Below are 23677 nucleotides of genomic sequence, written 5' to 3' on the forward strand. Positions count from 1 at the left end.
AACAGCCACATTAGAGCACCAGGGGCACCTCATTGTGTACAGAGAGTGAGTAGTATTCCAATCAGAGTATCCAGAGCAGCTCGGGTGTCGGTGCATCCGTGCCGACCTCTGCTTCCGTCCTGGGCTTCTGGGTATTATCTCGCAGGAGACTTGAGGGATATCAGATGCAGGTGTGTAGCACATTATGTCAAGGTTGTAGCTACACCAGAGGGACTCGGTGTAATTTGGACTCCCAGCTTGTTGGGAGAAGTGCTGAGCTTTGTTTATTACCACTGCCTGTGGCTTTTCACACGAAAAGGCCTCGGAAGAACAGCTTTGAGAAATGCCAAAATCAAGGCCGGAGAAGGGACAAGTCAGCATTAGGCTTGACAGGCGGTTGCATCCCCTTCACACGTCGCACAAGAGGCTGTCATAGTGCGGCTGGGTGGTGCGGATGGACTGAGTAAAGCTGACGTGCTGTTCTGTCCTGTCAGGCTGATGTATGTTCCCAGCGAGGAGACTGCAGTCCCCAGGAGCCACATAGCACCTCTCCTCCACCTCCACCACCACCTCCTCATCCGTTGTCCGGCGACATGCCTTCTGAACCCAGCCTCAGGTAAGTGGCCCGGTTCGTCCATATACAAGGCTTATGGCACAAACAGAAATGTCAGTCAGCCTCAGTGCACGTGCATTGAGAAATGTTAGCAAATGTAGAGAAAGAGCCGCTTGCTCATGGGACAGAAAGCACCGCTCTTTAGGCCGTAACCTGAGGAAGATCCATGTAAGATCCCTGTGGTCATCAAACTTTTTGTTTGGGTGTGACAGAGGTTAGACAAAGGCTCCATCCCATTCATTCCTACTGATGGTACCTTCTACAGACCTAAAAGAAACAGGTCATGAATATTAACTTTAACAAAAAAAGGTGTTAATATTTCTACTTAAAACAGCTGGGCTTTGCTCACACATGATTTCGTATTTGTTGTGGATTATTTTCAGCTGTGGGTTTGGTGCACATGTGAGTATTTACAGCAGCAGAAAGGGGTGCATATACTAGTGCACGTGTGATTAGCTCAAAATAAACTGCAGTGCCCATGAAAAATGTTTCCCAGTGCAATGGTGTTGGCTTATTTATGTGTGTACAGATGGACAAGATTTATCAAACTATGGCTACCCAGGCAACAGTTGTTAGAAGGTCAACTCGTTGGTGGCTTTCATCAGCTGCCATGTATCTCTCCAGAGGCAGCAGGAAAAAAAGACAAAGAGCAAAGCTCGCTGTTGACAATGCTGCAATCACACTGCCGCTTTAAAGTGGTTTTCTAGCTCTTAGTAGTATTAAGCTTATGGAAACAGTTGTATTATGTGTGGGGCGGCTTTGTGTCAGATGAGTCGTCGTTTAATCACAAGGTTGGCAGTTCGATCTCCGGCTCCTCCTGTCTGCATGTGGATGTGTCCTCGAGCGAGACGCTGAACTCCAAGTTGCTCCACTGGCTGCTTCACATCAGCTCACTGTTGCCAAAAAACGCTTAGAATGAGTGCAGAGGCCAAATTCCACAAATGTATACGACTATTTCAGACACAAGTTTAAGTCTTCTGTCGCTCTGGAGGCTCGAGACGGAGAATTTACGATGATCTTGGCTAGAGTTTGGAGACCACAGTTATTCGTCTAGAAATAAAGAGGCTATTGGTTGCATTATGGGAAAATGTTCTCGGCTAATGCTGTTTCAATCTAGATTTTTTAAATCAGCAAGGTACATCATAGAGTACAGCTTCAAACTGAAAGTTATAAAATAATATTTTCATCTTCATATTCAATATCGTCAAGGCTTCCATCTCTCCTCAAATCCCCATACAGCGTCTCTGAGTTCCTAAATCCTGTAATTTCCCTTCCTTCTAATCCAGCACGGCAATTTTGTCCTTTTGTCCCTGGGCCCTTCCCTCCGGCAGTGTCCAACCAGCAAGCAAACAGCCTGACTCATCATTCATCCTACCTCTGGCCCATAGCGCGCACACGCAAACCACCCACCCACCCACCCACACACACACCCACCCACACACACCCATCATTCCCTCTGTCTTACACGCCGTCACCATGAAGGTGACAGAGCAGGCCTCCTGGCAGACAGCAGCATTTAGAGTGGCGGCTGCAACTGTAAGGGGACAGAGATGGATTCGGATGGATTCGGATGGACACGGCGCCGTGCTGCTGATGGATGGGTATACGCCGGGAGGGACTGAAGATGGGTTGGAAAACAGGGTGTATTTGCTGCTCCGTGGGTCCACACAGTCAGTCAGTTCTGTAGTCAGTGTACTTGTCGCGCCCATAGTAAAGAATCTGACTTGAGAACAGTGAGACACACACTAATGGGCAGAAAGTGTTCTTTTGAAGTGTTGGGGCATGATGGAAATGTCATTCATAAGTAAAGAGTAATGGGAGATTAGTAAAGTGTCACTTGTCTATATTGCATTAATTCAGTTGCATTCTTGGTGCAATTTCAATTTAAAAAACTATTTACATTCATAGTTATACACCTTGTGCATATAATAAAAAAGAAGACTTGCATTAAACTTGTTCCACTTACTGTTATACCAGTGATGCTAGCACCATGTACAACTTTCACAGGCTGCTGGTGCGATGAAAACATTAACGTGAACATGTCATATATGTATCTGGAGATTCGACTCAGTTTTTCATTCAATCACACTTTCGGGCTGACAAAAGAGACTCCTCTGTCCTAAAAATACGAGAGTTACAATGAACTGAGGACTATGAGGCGGGAATCTCAACAAGACTAAGAGTCCGGAGAGCTAGCGGCTCTGCTAGGCTGTAGCCTACTTAGCTAAATGCTAAAAACGTCAGCATGGCAACACGCTCAATGCTGACGTTTAGCAGATATGCAATGTTCACCATCTTAGATTAGCGTGCTCGCATTTACTAATTAGCACAAATGAGCCAAATTTCATGGCAATAAATCCGATAATTGTTTAATATATTTCAGTCTGAACTAAATTGGAGGACCGACCGACATTGCCATCCCTAAATATGTACCGTCTTCCTGCTGTACAATCAAAGTGGTCAAGCTGTCCAAAAAAATGTAAGATAGTTATTTAAAACTTCATATCCAAATTCACTAACTTTGTAGAAGCAGTAGTCATAGCAACAGCAGGAGTGATATAGTAGAAGTAGTGATAGTAATTGCAATTTGCTATTATCATCATTATTATTAATAGAACCAGAGCTTTATCTCATCTAGAAGTCCAACTCCAGTTTAACAACATATCTTATGTGTGTGTGTGTGTGTGTGTGTGTGTGTGTGTGTGTAGCAGTAGGGAGATGCTGACAGGACAGAGGCTCTGTCAGTCGAGGTCCCACCAGGACTCGGTCCTCGCTGCCCTCAACCAGCAGAGGAAGGACGGCTTGCTATGCGACGTCACCCTGGTGGCCGGCGAGCAGAAGTTCCACGCCCACAAAGCCGTCCTGGCGGCGTGCAGCGATTACTTCAGGGTGAGTTCTGTACCGTGATGATGTACTCTGAAAATGTCTTTATGTTTGATAAAGGAGGGTTTTTCTGTTCGATTATCCGTTATCTTCATAATTAAAGCGCCTCCTTTTGTTTTGCATGTGCAATGGTTTGACTGATTTAAAGGGCCGCACACTGATGTGATAGAGGGGACAGTAACGTGATGTGATGGTAGATTGTTAAAACTGCCGCAAAACCTGTCTCACCCTGCTACCTCCATTAGGACAGATTATTAATGGTGGGGGGCTAAAGGGTCCCACGGTGGTCGAAAATGCTGTCTCAGGCTGCCAAGAAGACAAAAGTCTTGGAGAAACTCAATTTTAAAAACTACATTTGAGACCGTGAAAACGGTGAGGTTTGCATGTACAGACGGCAAAACATTTTTCTGTCGAGATTAAAAGTGCTACAGCACAGATCGTCCTTCACCATCCCGCACCTGGATGCATCCCCAGTGTTTGGCTTCAGTCCGATCATTGGAGTTAAGCCACAGAGGTATCTGTAGGCTCACGCTGTCAGACAGCCAGACAGGAGATTTGCTGAGATGGGCCGCACAGGGAAAAGTGCACCAATGAAATTTGATTTCGGGACACCGAGCAGATCAGGAAGCAGAAAATAATCCCTCTTGAAAATGAGTGGCAGATTAAACATGTCCAAGTTGTCCAGGGATTATTCTTCCTCCTATGTGTGTGTGTGTGTGTGTGTGTAGGTTATTTTTACTTGTCTCGGCAGAGAGTTGAGGGTGGGCGAGTCGCACTCCTCTCCTTCCTTTGTCTTTGTCCTCTTCCGCTTTTTTCTTCTTCTAAAAAAGGCCGCTCTTTCATGTCCCGGCCGAGCCGAGCAACACTGTTGTTCCAGGGCACATGGATTATTAGATCAGCCTGCTACAGTGAGCAGGGAAAGTCACTCTGCTCCCCTGTTCCTCTGCAGGGGCCTAACAACATCCTCATCAGTTTGTCATCTGACTCCACCGCTGGGGGTTTCATTAAGCTCATTTACTGGGGGAGAGGAAGGTGCCTTGTGTCATGAATAGTGACTGTGTTTTCTCTCTCTCTCTCTCTCTTTGTGCCTCTTTCCTTCACATGCACACACACACACACACACACACACACACACACACACACACACACACACACACACACACACACACACACACACACACACACACACACACACACACACACACACGTAGCAGTGATAATAACACATTATCTAGTCCGTCGGACATGAGGGATTGTAATGAAATACCTGACCAAGCGTGAGTTGTTTACCTGAGACTTGTCCTGAACGTGTCCCCCGCCTCTTCCAATGCCGTCACATTACCAAGACGTCCGGACGGCCTCGTGGAGATTCGTCCAGATCAGTCACACCACAGTCGCACAAGAACAACACACGCACTAAATCTTCCTTGCTTTTGTTTTTGTCACACAGAGAAATATTTTCTTCTAGCCCCGCAGGGCAGGACAGAACTCATATCAAAAGCTATTATTGTCCCGGACGCTGTGTGTCCAACCTGTACTACACAGAACCCTGTTAGAGCTTTAACCTCTTTATGAAGACAGGGCTGTATGGAGATGGACTGTGCAGTATTTCCACCATCAGTCCTCTGTGCCTTTTAATGTCGCTTGATTTGATAATGCGACACTGTACATCTGTCCACGAGCGACGTACAGCGTTTTGTATTCGACTCACCTGAAGGTAATCTGCCCGTGAATGGAAAGACGTTCCGTGATCCATAGCAAATTGAAATTTGGGGGATTTTGCTTCCAGATAACAAATGTTCATGCCAACTGTTTTTCTTTGCGGTATTTAAGAAACACTGGTGTGTTAGAACAACACCGGCCGGGATGTAAGTCAAGAATACACTTGTTGCCTATGGAAAGACTGAGCCCTGTTGTACGTACACGTCATTTCCTTGTCGATGATTTGACACAAGCCTGGCTTTTACAGTTTGTCGAGAGCCGGCTTAAAAGTTATCTCGAGCTGTTGCCATAGCAATAAATCCTTGCGGTATAGTGCAGATTTATCCACAGTTAGCTCGGTCATGACCATTTAGGGCGAACCCCGTTTTCAACGGCCTCCTTCTCTTTAAGGCAAAATGAAGAATTGTTATTATTTTAAAATGAGAGGGTATTTGTCATTTGAATGTATAAGATTTAGTTGCATCATACGTACAGTAATACACAAGTGTAAGTAAGGATGTGCATATACTTAGAATAGAGTGACAATTGGCCATAGCATGAAATATACTTTATAAGAGAGTTTCATTTTTTACAAAATAGAATATTTGAACGAGGTATTGTGGCTGGAAAACATCACCAGGCTTCTAATCAACTTTACAACGACTGAACGCACTGATTGTGCCCACATCACTTACTGCCTAACTTAATCCAGTCTTAATAACCAGCCGTATAACAATAATGGAAGTGCGGTAACTGTGGAAACAAGAGAAGTGCTGAAACACAAATGTGAAATAAGTGCAATCATATGATCAACACTGAGAGCCAAGTTAGCTGAGAGGAGAACGTACAGGATCATTTCAGCCCGGTAGGCCGTGTTAGAAGAACAGGGAACTTGAAGTAATACATGCTACATAATGATCCGCCCACACACAGACACACCAGAATGTTATGGGTACAGCTAGTAGCATCTGTAAAACACTGTAATTCTACTTTTCCGAATTCTGTAACACACCCTGAGCCCTCGTAAGCTTTGCTTTTCTTCTTGTTACGATAGAGAATAGAAAATACCAGGAGCAGCATCAGTCTTCAAGAGGGGGGGGGGGGGGTCGCTGTCTCAATGTGATGTATATCCAGAGCATTCGTGCTGGAGGCCACCAGCTCTGCGAACACTCTCAGGGTGCTCCCTCTCGGCCTCAAGGCTCACACACCAAACACAGGAGCAAACATGCATAAGCAGTTTCTCCATTTACTTTTTTTTTAAACTTTCTTCTGTTTAACACTCATGCACAAACTGAACAAAGCTTAGCCACCATCACACACACACACACACACACACACACACACACACACACACACACACACACACACACACACACACACACACACACACACACACACACACCCCAGGTTTAGCCACAGGCCCTCCTGTGCTCGGCGGACCATTGGATTTTTAATTAGCGCAGCGGTGAATCAACAAGGCCAAGCTCTGAGGAGAGATGCGCAGGCCTTGGTTAAAGCTCAGCGTGGCCTCAAGTCGACCCTGTCTCACACAGCACCCTCACAATACACAGGGGCTATTCGTCAGAGGAGGGGTGGTGGTGTGTGTGTGTGTGTGGGGGGGGGGGGGGGGGGGGGGGGGGTGCTTGGTTAAAGTTCATGGGCGCTATGAATCATGGAGAATCGGATGAGTTTTGGGAGCAGTGAATGTCGTTTCTCGTGACGGAAGGAGCTGCTCTGCTGGCCGGCCAGCCCGAGGGTGTTACACACCAGTCTCTGAGCAGAGATAGTGCAGAGTGACTGTGCTACACAAACTGCCACTGTGATTAAAAAGATATGTGAAATTGCAAGCTAGCCAGATCACTATCTGGAGACGAGGGGAGCCATGGAGAAATACATTTGTCTACAGCAGCTGGATTTACTTTTCAAAAGCAATTTATGGAGCCCCCCCCCCCCCCCCTTTTTTTCATTATGAAACAGAGGAAAATATAAACCCTAAATGCTTCATAACCTTGAGGAGACGGGTAGAGTTGACCCCTAACCCTCCTGTCACTGCGAGGCTGCGCTCTGCTGATCCATGGCTCTGTCATCCCCTCGTGGTGTGACACCAGTCAATAGCTTTGATTAGTGAGCAGCGAGCTGGACTGAAACACAGCAGGGTCAGACTGTAGACGCTGCGTCCGCTGCTTTGATTTTTAGCGCGTGGTGTGCACGTGCATGTGTGCGTGTGTGTGAGCGTGGGACAAAGGAGGAGAAAGACAGAGGGCCTGTGTAACAGAAAGTACTGATTGTGCTATTTATTTCTGCTTACCTCCGGGGCCAAGGCGGGCTAATCAATACAGAAAGGGCTCGAGGACGTTGCGTCTGGCAGGTTTAGATGGACTGCGATGCTGTTTTTATCAGCACGTGCACATGCAAATCCGATTTTTCAGTCTGTAAATGCTTACATATATAATACGATCAGCCTACAGAGTCAACGTGGACGGACTGGAAGAGCAGAGCTGGATTGAATTAGACTATTAATGTGATTGTTTTTAATGCAGTGGCCCAGTGTTTTATTTTTCTTTCTTTTACACCAAAGACAGAAAATGCCAGATAGTATATCTCTGTATGTTTGTGTGTCATCAGGCGATGTTCAGCTTGTGCATGGTGGAGAGTGAGGCAGACGAGGTGACTCTGCAAGGGGTGACCGGCGTTGGACTGAAGCACGCTTTGGACTTCGCCTACACTGGGCAGGTGAGCCCGAGCAACAGCCACCACAGCTGACCAGACTAGCCCCTTTCACAGGGTTTTATTGTGATATATTTATTTGTATTAACAGCGATGCAGCCTACTTTATAAGCAGATGTTTTGCATGTAAAACTCTTTATCTGTCAAGGTTCCATATAGAGGATTCAGAGCACTAATATAGTAGAAAAAAACAAGTATTTGCAGCGTGAAGATATAGTGGAGTCATATCTACCTGGGCAGAGAATGTAGTAACGCTAGCTCTCCCTTTCCGTGTGTCATAATCTCATCTTCTCTCTGCTTTGTTTACATGACCGAGCTATTTCAGTGCATGCGAGTATCTCTACTACGCTCATACGACGATTACCGCTGATAACGCCGTCCCGACCCACGCCGTCCCACGCTGTCCCACGCCGTCCCGACCCACGCCGTCCCACGCCGTCCCACGCCGTCCCGACCCACACCGTCCCACTCTGTCCCACGCCGTCCCACGCCGTCCTGGTCCCCCGCTCCCGAAAAAACACTCAGCGCTGTTGCCAGTGTTCGCGCCGTTAGCTGCTAGCCGCCGGCTCAGTCGTTGCCATTTTGAGAGCCGTGTGGAGGCAATACAAATTCTAAAAAGGAATCTTCAAGCTACTTCAGAGTTTATTATAAGAGTAGAATGTTGTATTTCCCTCTAAAAAGCAATTGGATATATGTCTACAGTAGCAATTATCATTACAGTTACACATTCCAATCGTCACTTTTCACCATTGCCAAATATGTCACCGAGATAAATCAGAACAGGACATCTGCAGATTACCACTTTAATCTCAGCAGCAGGGGCTTCTACAGCAGTGTGCCTCTGGATACAGTGTTATCCAGCAGTTAGCAGGTGCTGTCATTCCCCTGCCCTTTGTGGTCACACTGCGGAATGTTATTCTGGCATCCAAACAAGAAACACAATTATATTCAAGGAGGCAGAAGTAAAGAGGACAGTATTACATGAGGTCACTTGTCCTCGCCCTCTCGCCCCATCAACAAAAGAATCGTTTGCGATCATTTCTAATAACCTTTTTTTTTTTTTTTTGCAGTTGCCGGCGATGCTCGGTCCAATAAGCAGACTAGCGGCTTAGGCAGCGGACCCGAGAGGCCGGAAACTTTGTAATTACTCCTAATTTTATTTCCATAGTGGAAATGAGCAAAGAGGGAGCCGGTTAGGCAGCGTAAGTAGGTCAACAGCAGGCTTGCGAGCCGCCCTGCTTTGGTTGGCTCAGAGCCTCTGTCCGCCCGGTGGAGATGATAGCAGATGAGATGAGGGCAATATGCTTATCTCCCACACCGTGAATAATGACCTACTAAAAAATCCTTCAGCCACATGTCATAGGCCGACAGGGCCGAGTCAGGGCGATGCTCTCAGCCCGGAAGTCAAGTCAGTAACTTCAATGACATTTTCCCCTGCATGCCAAGACGACAAATGCAGTGTTATCACCCACAGACATGACTTTTATCTTTCCCAGACGGTAAATCTTTCATTCTTTCTGAGTAAAGAGAGAGTGATGTGAGGCTACAATGGGTCAGATCCTTTTGTAGAAGACGTCTATACTCTACCTCCCTTCATTTCCGCCTTCTCCCCCAGGTGAAAGCGCGCAAGTAACAAGCGCAATAAACGTTAGTTTGCACAAGAGCCACGCTGTTATAAAACTGACTTGTGCCGTGCGAGGTTGAAGTGCTCTGACTGGAGTGGGGCCCCTGGAGTGGAGAGGAGAACAGCGCCGTTCACTAACAGTTATTGTAGTCACATTATTATTTTGGGCTGCTGCCCTGCCGGGACGCTGATTGAGTCAAAGAAGAAAAAGCAATAAAATAATAATTGAACGTTTGTCGCTCTTGATCACAAGTTTATCTCCGCGGGATAAATGTGCTGATGCAGCGAATTGCAGAGAAGAAACGAAAAAAAGAGGGAACAAACAAATTGCTTGATGATTTCCAATGATCTGTATACACAAATGGCACAAATGCTAACTAAAATGTGTTGTTGTTTTTTTTTACACAAGTTAGAATAAGCGGACACGGGAAAGAAAGCAGCACATTTTCTATCCAGATTTGTTCTGTCTAAATTAAAAACAGGAGCTGCCTTTCCATGCTCTCAAAAATCAGAAAGAACGAGGAGGCCTGAGCAAAAACAACCAAAAAAAAGATACCCGTGAATGCTGAATAACAATATTCCAGCCCACTGCTGTGTCAACAGTATAGTGAGAGGCGAGGGAGACAAATGATGAAGTCATTTTTTCACACTTTTCACTGCTGATGCAGTCACGGCTCTGTGGCTATGTAGGGCAACGCCGCTAAATGGATTATCGAAGGTTTGTTCCTGCCCTTTAAAACATTTTATTTGGAGTAGGTGAATCCGCCATGTGAGAGGTAACGCGGGGCATGTTTAGTCTGATTGGGCTATTATTCCAACGATTCAGACAACATTTAACTCCATGTGGTTGTGTTTGTGGGCTGGGAATAGAATAATAAAAAAAAGAAAAGGCAGTTAAGCCTCCATCGAGTACACAATGTGCTCCCTGGCACTGTGAGTTGGCTGTATTACAGAGCTTTATGTTGCATATGGGTGGGTAATATGGAGGAAACAGAAGGAGGCTTTCAGCAGATCATTTCAGCTGCTGTTCTGTCAGCTCGACGGGAAGCGTTTTGGGCAGAATCAGTGACGAAACAATTGCCGGAATATGTTGCTTCGCTTTGGAGGACGATCACGGTGAATCGAGCACATTGTTGGAGCCATTTCTTGTTATAAGCGGCCCGATCCGTCACACTCATTCGCCCTGTCTCTATTGCACCATTTAAAACATATTAGGTAACCTGGCGTACGGACAGAAAAAAGGAAATGTGAATAATGAGACATAAAAGACCAATATACTTTCTTTTCATGCTGTGTTACAGATTGGCTAACTGCTCAATGACTGGCCCATACCAAACAAAAATGAGTTGGCCCAAATAGGGCGTCAATGACTTTAAAATGTAAGGATTTAGAAAGAATTGTCCATAATAATTTCTCCAAACCCAAATACCTGAAACAATATTAGTATTCATTTTACTTTCATGTCTGACAAAGAAAAGCAACAGCACCTCTCATTTGAGAAGCTGGAACCAGATAACGTTTGGTGTTGGAAATGACTTATGATCAGAACAGTTGTCGGTTCATAACCTGAAACATAAAACACATCAAACACTGGCAGCGTGAGGCCAAACAGGAAAAAGGACCTGTCATTTCCCGATACTGGTATAAAGTTATTGGTGCAGTCCATAACAATAGCTGCTGAGACATTTCACTAAAAACCCCCAAAAACGTTCTGGTGGTGCTAGAAGAAAAGTAAAGGGATCACCAACATCAGAGTATTGGATCCCCAGGGGACCATGAATATCTGTAACAAATCCCATGGATGTCCATCCAATAGATGTTGAGATATTTAACTCTGGACAAGTGGTGGACCGACCGACCGACGTCGTCTCAACCGAGAAAAACAACGATTCTCAACTATCTTGACATTTCCATGAAGTTATGACTATTATTATTATTATTATTATTATTATTATTATTATTATTCATTTTTTAAACTAACACTAAAATGCTTTTTGGCAATGAGCCTGATAATGAACTGCAACCCAACCACAGTGAATGACCGTGTTCATCTCTGGACAGATCCTGCTGGAGCCAGCGGTGATCCAGGACGTCCTGTCTGCAGGCAGCCACCTTCAGCTGCTGGAGCTCCTCAGTCTCTGCTCCCACTACCTCATCCAGGTACACACACACACACATATACGCACGCACACACACGTAGGCACGCACACACACACACACACACACACACAAAAACGTACACACGCACGCACACACAGAAGTCCTATCAGGTTAATGGAAATCCTGTAATATTATGGAGTTCCACTCATGATTTGATCCGGTCTGCAGGGAATACCAAGAAAATGTACAAACGGGCCACTTAACTTGAAGTGCAATATCTCTTCTATTTATGCCTTATTCCACACATTTACTGTATGTGTCAGCATCCAATTCTCAACTGCACTAGACACCAGTGATAATTCCCCTTTACACAAACAACAGAGCAGCATGGACCAGGATGCACAGGTTTTGGTGTCGAGTGCCCCGTACATAGGGATTATGGTGCATACATACTGACGTGGCCTCTTCATCTTTATTGTGATAGAGTAAAAATCTAATATAAAACAAGGCTGCCATCTGTACCAATACCACAACGTTCTTCCTCGTACTGTGTATTATTATTTTTTAGATATAAGGCAATGACAGAAATCCGGATTAGGTGTTTAAAAGGCCAAAGAGTACAGATTTCTGTTTGGAACAATCCTGGACACAAACGATAAACTGGAAACTCCAAAACCCAGATTATAACCCAGATAGCGATGTGTAAAATGTCAGTGAAAAAAAACAAACAGTGAAGAAACAAATAGTGTGTGTGCTGATAGCAGCGACAGTAACAACAACCAACCAGTTCAACATTTTGGGAAATGCACTTATTGGCTTTCTACCTGAGACACAGATGAGAGAGGATCAATACTGCTCTGATTTGAACATTAAGATAGAGTTAGGAGACAGTTAGCTTAGCTTAGCTTAGCACACAGACTGGAAACAGGAGGCTAGCAGTTATGTTGAATTATTTCTTCAAGCGAACATCACTTCAAAGTTTGACGTCAAAAGTAATTTGTGGACACAAACAGAAACGGTTGCATTCATTCAAAATTCAACAACGTCCAACCTCTTCTGTAAATAACAGTCGAGTGTGAATCCTCCCCCACTGGGAGCTTACAGGTCCGATTCAGTGTGCCGCTCTAGGACACTTTATTGGGGTTGGATGCTTGTCAGCTAAGGTGCCCGAGTCCAGATCTCCTCAAGAACTAGGCCACCCTGCTGCTTGTTTAATGCGTTTTATCCCAGAGGCCGAGATGGATCTGTTGGAACAGAGGCAAAGTCAGCCTCCGTTCCTCTGGGTACGCGGCCAAAAGCTGCTGCAGACAAATCAGGTTGAGTTTGTTGCAGAGCGGAGACACTCTGAGGAGTCTCACGCACAGTTTTCCCCTCGAGCCCTCAATGCATTTTGCAGTGGTTCCACTTAATTACACACAGTAATAATTACATTTCATCTTGTGCTTCTCGAATCCCTGCCACCAGACTGTAATGTTTTTTATACTGTATTATACCCACCAACATCAACTTAGCTCAAATGTGCCATCTGGTGGTCGCGGAAGTTTCCTCTCTATTGGTTTGCAGTGACCAGACTGTACCTCACTATAAACAAATGCAAAACTCCTGAATATTGTCGTGGATTGTGTTTTTTTTCTTCCGTTTGTTCATCTGCTTACATCCTTGTTTGCACAACACACACCAGCTGACTGCTTCACTTGGTATGTGGTTAGGGTGCATAGTGGGCAGTAAGGCCGGACCAATAACATTGATTTACCAATACACGCAGCACCAGTTGATTGAAAATCCCTTGCGTCGGCCAGTCAGGATCCTCCTCCTCCGGTGTGCAGAATTCAGTAAATTGAATATTGAACAGCTGATCGATGCTACACCGGCTGTGTGTGGCGCTTTGAGTCCTTCATTTGAAGTGATTCTAATGAGACATTTTGACTTGTGTGTGTGTGTGTGTGTCATTTGTTATTTGTTATTTGTGTAATCATCATTCTAATATTCAATGAAGAACTTTAATCTAATTTGTTTTATTTCCTGATTCAGAGATTTTTCAAAATAAAATACCCACTATATTTACTTTATTTGTGTAAAACATTAGTGAAATGACTTTCAGTGCAAGTGATCTACTTTAAAACCCAGAGAGGTTGATCCATAAAGGTATTATATGTTATCACAGGCTGAGCACTAGATGATGCCTGTTTGTACTGTACTGCATGTGCTGAAGAACAGCCAGAAGATGGCAGTCTTATTCCACCAGTCGGGCCTCGATTTCTTTTATTTACCTCCTATCCTCTCCTTTATTTCTGCCTGACTGTCACCACATTTGGCATCTGTAATGTTGTCATTTAACTATGAAATGGAAATCAACCTGAATACATACTGCACATGTGTGGCGTTCATATGTAGGCCTACATATCTATCAGGAATGAGTGTGTATGTCCAACTCTTTTATGTGGGTGGAGAAGAAGATACTTATAATTGATAAATGTGACACATTTTTTCAAAATCATGGCTAGAACAAAAAAAACATATATTATAAATCTCCAGCTAAAGTCATCAAATCTTTTACTGTCTGTAAGGACAAAGACAACCTTTCTGGTGAATACGGGCATTCATTCCTGTGTTTATGGATTCACCCTGCAGGAACTGAGCAGCGTGAACTACCTGGAGCTGTACCGCGTGGCCGACCTGTTCCACCTCCCCGCCCTGGAGGAGGCCGTGGTGGGCTTCCTGGTGGAGCATCTGTCTGAGCTGAGCCAGAGCCGGCAGGACGAAGCCCTGCAGCTGCCCTACCGCCTCCTCAGGGAGGTGCTGAAGAGCGACCGCCTCACCTCACTGAGCGAGGAGGAGATATGGAAGGTACTGGAAGAGTGCGTGTGTGTGTGTGTGTGTGTGTGTGTGTGTGTGGTCATGGGTCTTTCCACGCAAGTAGAGGCTGGGGATGCACTATCAAGGTGTTAAAGTGTAGCGTGCAATCCTCTCAGCTTGTAAACGTGAACAAATTGCATCGTGGCACCAAACGCACAGATAGAAATGCATGACACAATCCACACACGGACTAATAAGCAACAAATTAAACACGGACACACTGTTTGTTTGTATCAATGAGGACGTGCCATTAGGACGTTTTTGACTGCGTGCACGTGCGACGGACACACGCGTCGGTCCATGCATCCATGCGAGCGCGCGTGTCACGGAGTTCGTGGAGACTTACTGTTTTGACTGTTCATTTGCACCAATCAGCCTCCCCCCTTTTTCCGCCCCTCCCCGCGCTCTCTCTCTCTCTCTCCCTCTCTGTCTGTCTCCCCTTCTCTTCTCTGATTAGGCCCGCCGCGGCTCCATCAGGGCCCCAATCCCCCAGCTGTCACTCGGCCGCCCGTCTGATTGAAAACAATCAGGCCTCTGATGGCACAATTACCCTGACCCTTTAGCCAGCCGCCGCCGCCATAATCAGCCTCTGATTAGGCTGCTTTGGGCCTCCTTCACTTCGCCCAGAAGGTTAATTTGGGCATCAGACGGAAGCGAACGGCAAGCGGGGCCGTCGTCCGAAAGGGGGTGGGGGTGTGGGGGGAACGGGGGGTGGATATGCAAGCCAATACCGGACCGATATAGCTTGGCAGTCAATCATCGTCACTCAGCGTTTTCTTAGAGACTCTCACGCTCTGGAAATCACATTTTCTCTGGCTTTGTTTTTTTTTTTTTTTCTTCCCCCCCCCCCCCCTCTCCTCTTTCTTGCCATCCTTTGCTCTGCCTCTCTGTATCTCACCCCCCCCTCCCCTTACCTCACTATCTCTTACCCTCACTCTCACACACACACACACACACACTCTCTCTCTCTCTTTCTCACTTTCTCTTTCTGTGCGTAGGGGAAGGAGGGAGAAGGAGTTGATTTATTCTGTGCCCTGAGGAAGTTGCGTGATGCAGCGTGACCTTCACAGTCAGCTAGCGCACGCACACGCACACACACACACACACACACACACACACACACACACACACGCGCACACACACTCTCACTCAGAAACACACACATACTGTCACTTCAGAGCAAGGAGGAGGAGAGAGGCGGGGTGAGCGATAGAGAAAGGGAGGTAGAGACAGGAGAGTGGCACAGATAGCATGAAAAGACAATCCTGACTTGCATGTTTCTTGAATATTCACACCTTTAGAGTGTAACTGAGAGGAAGTAAAGGGAAAGCTGTTTAGCACACAGTATTTCCTCTACACATCATACGGCGAATGCTGCGTTGTGATTCCTGGTGTGATGCTGTGGACCGTCATTATTCTGCTGTACCAAATTCTCCATCTCTACTTTAAAAAAGCGCTTTGTTTTCCCCGTAATGGTATCGGTGATCTCCAGTCATCTCGCCCACGTTCACACCTCGTCGCAACTAAATAACCTTCCACCGCTCTCAAGTTCAATTAAATTCTCTGCAACCCGGTTCGCCTGCATTAAACAAAGGAAGGTGCCTGTGGATATTTACAGTGCACTGAATGCTGCTGATTAATAAATAGTTGTGCGTGTGTGTGCGCGTGTGTGTGCTGGCAAGTATGGATGCCGTGCAGGCGGGCGGGCCTCGGTCTTGCCATAATAGCCTAGTTGTCTAGAAAAATAAATCTGATTAGCAGCCTCCGCTCATTTCTCTCTCTCCTGTTTTCATGTTTTCCTTCCTCTGGTCTTTCGTGCTTTTCATACCGACCGTCTCCCTTTTTAAGGGACTGCGTGGAACGTCTTTGGGTAGAGAGGAGGCTGAACCATGTTTCAATCTCCTGACCCTCCCTTCACTCAGAAAAGATATTGATTAGGTTCAACTTGTTTTTATCAATGATAACCAAAAGAGGCAAAGCACCAATAATGTAAAACAGGGTACCCCAAATAAAGCCAATAAATCATCAAGCCCATAATGAAACAATCATTTTCACGTATCCTTCAAACTGTTCATTAAAGATGTCACTTTTTCTTTAATTAGAATAGAGTGGATACTGAGCTTCGCACGACCCATTTAACTCTTTTTGTGAAGGTGCTGAGTCTCCAACTCACTCAGTTCTTCTCCACCCCCTCTGCATATAGTTGGTCGTTCTGTGGTTGGACCACGACTGCCGCCACCAGTACGCCGATGACCTGCTCCAACACGTCCGCTACGGCCTGATGGACGTCCCCACGCTGCACCACCTCGCCCGCAGCCACTCTCTGGTCCAGTCCAGCCCGACCGCCGCCGCCCTCGTGGAGGAGGCCCTGGACTACCACCACGCCACCTTCGCCCAGCCCCTCCGCCAGTCAGCCCGCACCAGGCCTCGCTTCCAGTCCCTCACCCTCTACATAGCCGGGGGGCGCAAGCGGGAGGTGAGCAGGGTCAGGGAGCTGCGCTACTTTGACCCGGCCGCCCAGGAGCACGTGCGTGTCGCCGGCGGGTCGAACTGGAGCGAGCTGGCGCCCATGCCCACCGGGCGCAGCCACCACTGCGTGGCCGTGATGGGGAACTTCCTGTTTGTCGTGGGCGGGGAGGTGGAGCACGCCACCGGGAGGACGTGTGCCGTGAGGACTGCTTGTCGGTACGACTCCAGGGGAAACTGCTGGACCGAGATCGCCCCCATGAAGGCCTGCAGAGAACACTTTGTCCTGGGCGTGCTGGGCCAGTACCTGTACGCAGTGGGGGGCAGGAACGAGCTGAGGCAGGTGCTGCCCTCTGTGGAGCGCTACTGCCCCAAGAGGAACAAATGGATGTTTGTACAACCCTTCGACCGCTCGCTGTCCTGCCACGCCGGCTGCGTGGCCGACAGCCTGCTCTGGGTCTCAGGTACAGGAGCGATACAGGGAAACGGACGCAAGACACTCACACACTCTCGCACATGCAGTACATTTACCTTGAGACACACCCAGTCCAGAAATACGTCCTAAATGTTTTGCTCCCTAAAAAAAAAAAGATGTTGTTCCTTTGTGTTACAGGCGGGGTGACAAACACAGCTCAGTACCAGAACCGACTGATGGTGTACGACCCAGAACAGGTAACTGTGAAGTGACGCGATCTCACACTTTTACCTTTTTTCTGACAATTTAGTGTGTTTTTATATCATATTTGTACTTGTGTAGTGTAGTATATTGTGTTACTGCTGGCCATATTGTTTTTAAAGCTGCTTGAATCAATAGTTCCATATTAACGATAGATGACTGTGTGTAATGTGAAAGGTGTCGCTCGTTGTGACTGACACTCAGAGATTTAACGGTACAGCTCTTATCAGTTCTTTTAGCCTTTTTCAGCTCATTGTCTCGGTTTTACGGCCTGCAACCGTACCGTTTTGGTTCAGTCTCACTGCTCTCATCAGCGCTTATGTACAGTCCATGCTCATCAGCATAGGCTGTATATAAGAAGTGGACATAGTCCGCCTTGATTTTGACATTTTCGTCGTCGCCATCTTGGCGCTAAGTACAACCAAACACTTTTTTTTTGGCGACCAAAATGTTAGAATTAACTTTCATGAACTGAAAACACACTGTAAAAAGGTTAAAGTTCTCAGCACCCAGACTGGCCGGGGTGGTAGCGACCTGTCAATCACAAAGTAGTCCCGCCCTAAAGCATACTCCGCTTTATGGTCTATTTGACTCTAAATGGACCATAATCTACTAAATGAACATCACGCTGTCTTGAAGAAGAATTGAAACTAGAGATTGAGACCATAAACTCATGTTTACAATGTTTTTTGAGGTAATAAATCAAGAGAGAAGAAGAGTCATTTTCTCATTGACTTATTTTTGCAACCAAAGGAGTCGCCCCCTGCTGGCCATTAGAGAGAATGCAAGCTCCACTTTCATTGTCTTCTTCGTGCATTCCACAGACGTTTGGAGCAGCTTGCAAACCGGCAACAGCGCTACCAGTCATCAGAGTCTGCCACAAACGTGTTAGTCTGATGTTCCCAATACTACAAGTGTTGCTATAGTTTTAAAAACCCCTTAAGACTGCGTTCCCTTCTCCATGCTCCTTGCAAGTGAATTTGTGCCAGTAACTCCCACGCTGATTTGGTTCTGTAGAGTCAGTTGTCAGACTCGCTCCCTCCTGAGTTATGTAACCGATCGTGCTACAAATTATATGTGAGCAATGTACTTTATTTACTTAATACTGTAACTATATTGTAATTCACAGATTTAACTAACCTGTTGATCTCTATTGTCTCTCCACTGATGAGAGTATTTCCTAACCTGACTAAAAGGTTTAAGGATGGAGGGTATCCTAAAGTGTTCAGATTTTAAAGCCATCTAAGACAAATTTATGATTTTGGGCTATATAAACAATATACTACTTTTGGAAAAAAAAAAAAAAATCCAACCACACTTAAACAGCACACATGCAACAATAATGGCCCTTTGCAGAAAATGAATGCAGACACTTTGTTGACCGTGATGGATTACACGACAGGCAGGTGTCAAGAGTCTGCTAATTGATTTTCAACACCATATGGAAACCATTGGCATCGTGGAGAAATGAAGAAACCTACACAACAAACGTGAAACCCTACAGTAAAGTACTGTATGTGTGATTTGCAGTAGTGGTACTGTAATGTGTAGATAGAAACCCTCCCAATATTACGACCTTTTATCCTAAATACAGAGCGAAACAATCCCATCTATTTGGTCGCAGCCTTGAATCTCGGCATGACAATTAAACATATCTGTGTTTGCAATACTCACACAGCTGTCTGCGTTGGAATGTAGCTGCAGCTTCTGTTTGTGTTACGTATATAAGCCAGCTGGTAAAAGAGGGCTGCGTCCTGGTGAGGCTGTATATAGTGCGGAGGTATGCGGCGAGCATGTGTGTGTGTGTGTGTGTGTATATACGCGTATGAGGCGCACATCCATATGGGTCTGTGCGTTTGTGCACGTCGTGGCGTGGAGGAGCGAGCGAGCGAAGAGGCGAGCGGAAGGGAGAGGGAGAGAGTCTCATTTGTATTCGCCATGAATCTACATTCACCTGCCAGAGCAACAGCAACCCCCCACCCACTCTACCCTCAACAGATGGCCACCCGTCAGCTCCCAGCAGACACACACACACACTCATTCTCTGCCTCAATCAAACACACACACACACACACACACACACACACACAGACACAGAGACACAAAATAAGCTTCGACACACTTAGTGAAATGAGCAGGGCTCCTCGGTGTAAAATGGAGTGGCTGAAACATATGATTAGAAATAGGGAGGGAAGTCATTAGTAGAAACCAGAGCTCCAGTGTCACGTTATTTATCCAGCGCTGAGCATACATCAATTACCCATGCATGGATATGCTTAAATATTAATCTTCCTATTCATCCTCCTTTCCCATCCCACCCTCTCCATTTCTCTCTCTCTCCCTCCCTCCTCATACCACATCTCACCTGCATCGAATCGTTTTCTCCCCCCCCCCCCCCCCCCCCCCCCCCCCCCCCCCCCCGCCCTTAATCCACTCTCCACCACCATCACCTCCTCAGGACCAGTGGCTGGCCCGCAGTCCCATGTTGCAGAGGCGAGTTTACCACGTCATGGCGGCGGTGAGGAGGCAGCTCTACGTGCTGGGCGGCAACGACCTGGACTACAACAACGACCGCATCCTGGTCCGCCACATCGACTCCTACAACATGGACCTGGACCAGTGGACGCGCTGCTCCTTCAGCCTCCTCACGGGTGGGCGAAGGGAAGACACCACACACGCATGCACTTCCAAATGTGGATGATCAATCGGTTGATAGTAACCAATTCATCAACCCCTCTGGTCTGCGAGCGTTCTTTCCTCCCAATGGGGGGGGGGGGGGATGGCTGTTTCTCGTCACCACATGCAACGTTGTGTAAACTGTCACATTATGTAAATTGTGGGTGCTGCAGTCCTTGGAATTCAAACAAACGGTCATTATGTCCCTGCAATTTGGGGAGGATAATGGGGGGAATTGCCAAGTGCAGCTCTTTCACATCTTTAGCTCTGGAACCAACCTTTTTAGTTTTTAGCAGAGATATTTTAAAGCGTCTATCAGCAATCTTTTTGCACTGGATCAAACGACGATTTGTATGTAAGAGGGGTCGGTCGTTCGTAGTGATTATCACCTGACTCTGCAGTTCCCCTCAGCTTTAAGGAGCTTTACAGCGTCTTTCAGCTCTTTGATTTTCTGGCTCACAACTTTTATGCTGATTTGTTGTTTTTGGCCTCAGGAGGCCGTTGTTTGAGGGAGTTCTAACTAACTATTCTCCCTTCACTATATTAACAACATTTAAACAGTGTAAAGCATTTAGCAGGTGGCGATGCCAGATCTTCCCGTCAGGAGTTGGTAGAAAGCAAAACGAAGCAAAAAGCGGAGTTAATGTAGTCCCGGTCAACTTTTCTGTTAAAGGCCCTGAGAACATGCTTTCTCAGTCAGCTTCTACGAACGATGGGGTCTTACATGAACGCACAGTTTTCTGCCAAAGTTGGAACCGTTTTGGTTATTTCACATGAGAGAGAGAGAGAGAGAGAGAGAGAGAGAGAGAGAGAGAGAGAGAGAGAGAGAGAGAGAGAGAGCAAAAAGAAAGATTGTGTCACATCCTTCCGCGCACCAATCAGGATTTAGATCCATTTAAATCGAAATGTGAGGACTGATGTGGGGCTGTTGTTTGTGTCGCCAGGTCAATTCAGTCTGATTAAACCACACCCACACTGTCCCGATGAAGTAGATGAGCTGACGTTTTCAGCATTAAAGTCTAAATACATCAATTTTATTCTAACTTTATCTCTGAATGTAGCTTACTTAGTCGTGAATATTTAATGTTACAGAGAAATATATACGTTTTCAGGGGCTTTAATGCAAATTCATCTCAAACAGATGTATTTATAATCCCAATGATGTATTGTATGTGGCGCTTAGAAACATATGTTGAGTAAAGCTCTCTGCTTCATCCTCCTCATTAGATAAAAACATAACCCATAATGCATCCCGCTGGTTGTGAGGAGGCGGTAGGGCGCTATACAGTGAAAACACATACATCCCCGTGGGCATCCTGCATCTATAGCCTCCAGGCTGATGGAGGTGGGATGGAGTACCACCTCCACCAGCCTGGACCTAGAGGCTTATTGCATATGCTGTAGGATGTGGTCATATTCTGTCGATTCGTGTCTTCAATGAAAGCTCAGAGGGTTTAGAGTTCAGGTGACTTTACTATTCCAACCACCTTCTCTACTCCCGTCTGACTTTCCTCTTTTGTTCTCTCCTCCTCCTCTGATATCTGCTAAAGTTTAAGACAAAGTCACGGGGAAAGAGAACAGGAGCTCAATCTCCATACACTCCCGCCCTCGCCCCCATCTTTCCCCATTTATCTCTCTCCGTCTCTGCCCCCACCAGGGAGAAGGGGGGGGGGGGGGGGGGGGGGTGGGGGGGGGGGGACACGGAAGTCATACTCCGAATGCCCTCTGCTTTGCACAGTGAAGCATTGTGTCGGCTCTTTGTCCTCCCCAGGTCAAAACGAGTCCGGTGTAGCCGTCCACGATGACAGGATCTACGTGGTTGGAGGATACTCCATTTGGACCAATGAGCCTCTGGCATGCATTCAGGTGAGAGACGGGGCTTTTCATTTTTATTTAAGCCTCACAACAGATAGAGTAATATGAATAACATGCTGTTAATAGAGTAACAGCAACACCCTAACGATGAAAAAGCCATTGAATAGCTTGATTGAAAATATTCGTATTAAGGCTGCCTTCAGAAATACTGCCAGTTGAGCACAGACAAGCTTGTAAAATATTACATGTAAAAGTATCACTCGACAGACAAACCCCCAAAAAATGATATGAATGTTCTGTTTCCAGGTGCTGGATCTGAGCACAGAGGGGAAGGAGGAGGTTTTCTACGGGCCAACACTGCCATTCGCCTCCAACGGGATAGCGACTTGCTTCCTCCCGGCTCCTTACTTCACCTGCCCGAACCTACAGACTCTACAAGTACCCCATCACAGGATAGGTGCCGTTTAAATCCAGAGGAACAAGAAAAAAAAAAAACACTCTGGGCCGTCAGTATTTGCAAACGTGGCTCACAAAAACGTTCCCTGCTCACAGCGATCCTGCTGGAACCTGCCATGTCACGTCACAGGAGCGTACAGGGATTATTTCTGTGAGACCTCATATGTAGTAACGCTTTCCTGAGATACGAGAGCCGTGTTATCCTGCAAGCGTCTAGGAATCTCAAAAAAACAAGCAGATGCCACAATAATACAGCATATCTGTTGTATTTCCCCAAAGACTGAGACAGCATTCATCCCTAACTCCAAAAGGGATTAAAATCCCCTAAGAAGACGGGAACAGGGAACAACATGCCAATCGCATTACCAATAAGTGACTTGTGGGAAGCGGACATTACTGAATTGTTCATAGGAGTTCAAAGCAAACTGTCCTCTTTGTAACCCGTTATAAGGGTTTAAATCACTGAAGAACATTTCCATCAAACCTCTAGAATCACTTTGGTGGCCTGAAACACATGTGTTTTCTTTCCAACATATAGAGGACTGTTTTCTCATTGGCTCGCATGCATTTTGAAATTGCAGGTTGTGTGTGCTCATCAGTGCATAAACAACCATGTCATTATTTTTTCTTCATTTAAATAAAAAGGTAAAAAAAAAATGATTTTCTGCATCAGCAGTGACACAAATGAGTGACATTGCTCAGGACCGAGGACTGTTTATGTTCAAATGAATGTCTGTCATCATTCAGAGAATATTTCCCCCCAAAAAGTGTCTATATGATGTTATGATAACACACCATTGTGCTGATTTAAATATATATATATATATATATATATATATATATACTTTAACCAAAAGAACGAAAACGTCCCTCTGCACTTCCCTCTTCTGTCCAAAACATGTGTGAAAGAATATTTATGGCACATTTTCAGAATAAAGAAGCAACATGAATTTATCTAGAATGTATTTTTAAGGGCTGTTAATAGCTGTGATGGGAAGAAGGTGAATTATCCAGCAGATTAACACTAATTCAAAGCATCACTTCTACTGCCCTTCTGTCGCGCCTCCATCCCCCTCTGATAGCGTCGGAGAAACGGAACGCGGTG

General features: G+C 46.0%; 1 protein-coding gene across 2 annotated transcripts; it reads left to right on the plus strand.

The window, feature by feature from the left end:
* Nucleotides 1-563: 563 nt before the first annotated feature.
* Nucleotides 564-22584, plus strand: klhl32 (kelch-like family member 32; the record flags this gene model as incomplete). Of its 2 annotated transcripts, none has more annotated exons than XM_079165142.1 (10): nt 564-595; nt 3304-3481; nt 7802-7909; nt 11589-11687; nt 14259-14474; nt 16687-17413; nt 17563-17621; nt 20084-20276; nt 22073-22167; nt 22423-22584. In XM_079165142.1, 10 exons carry the CDS (start codon nt 573-575, stop codon nt 22582-22584), a joined length of 1860 nt encoding a protein of 619 aa, XP_079021268.1. The 2 variants fall into 2 exon arrangements, with proteins under 2 accessions (XP_079021268.1, XP_079021267.1); XM_079165141.1 differs by having other exon boundaries at nt 573-595; nt 3301-3481.
* Nucleotides 22585-23677: the final 1093 nt, after the last annotated feature.

This window comes from Pholis gunnellus (assembly GCF_910591455.1).
Source record: "Pholis gunnellus genome assembly, chromosome: 8".
NCBI lineage: Eukaryota > Metazoa > Chordata > Actinopteri > Perciformes > Pholidae > Pholis > Pholis gunnellus.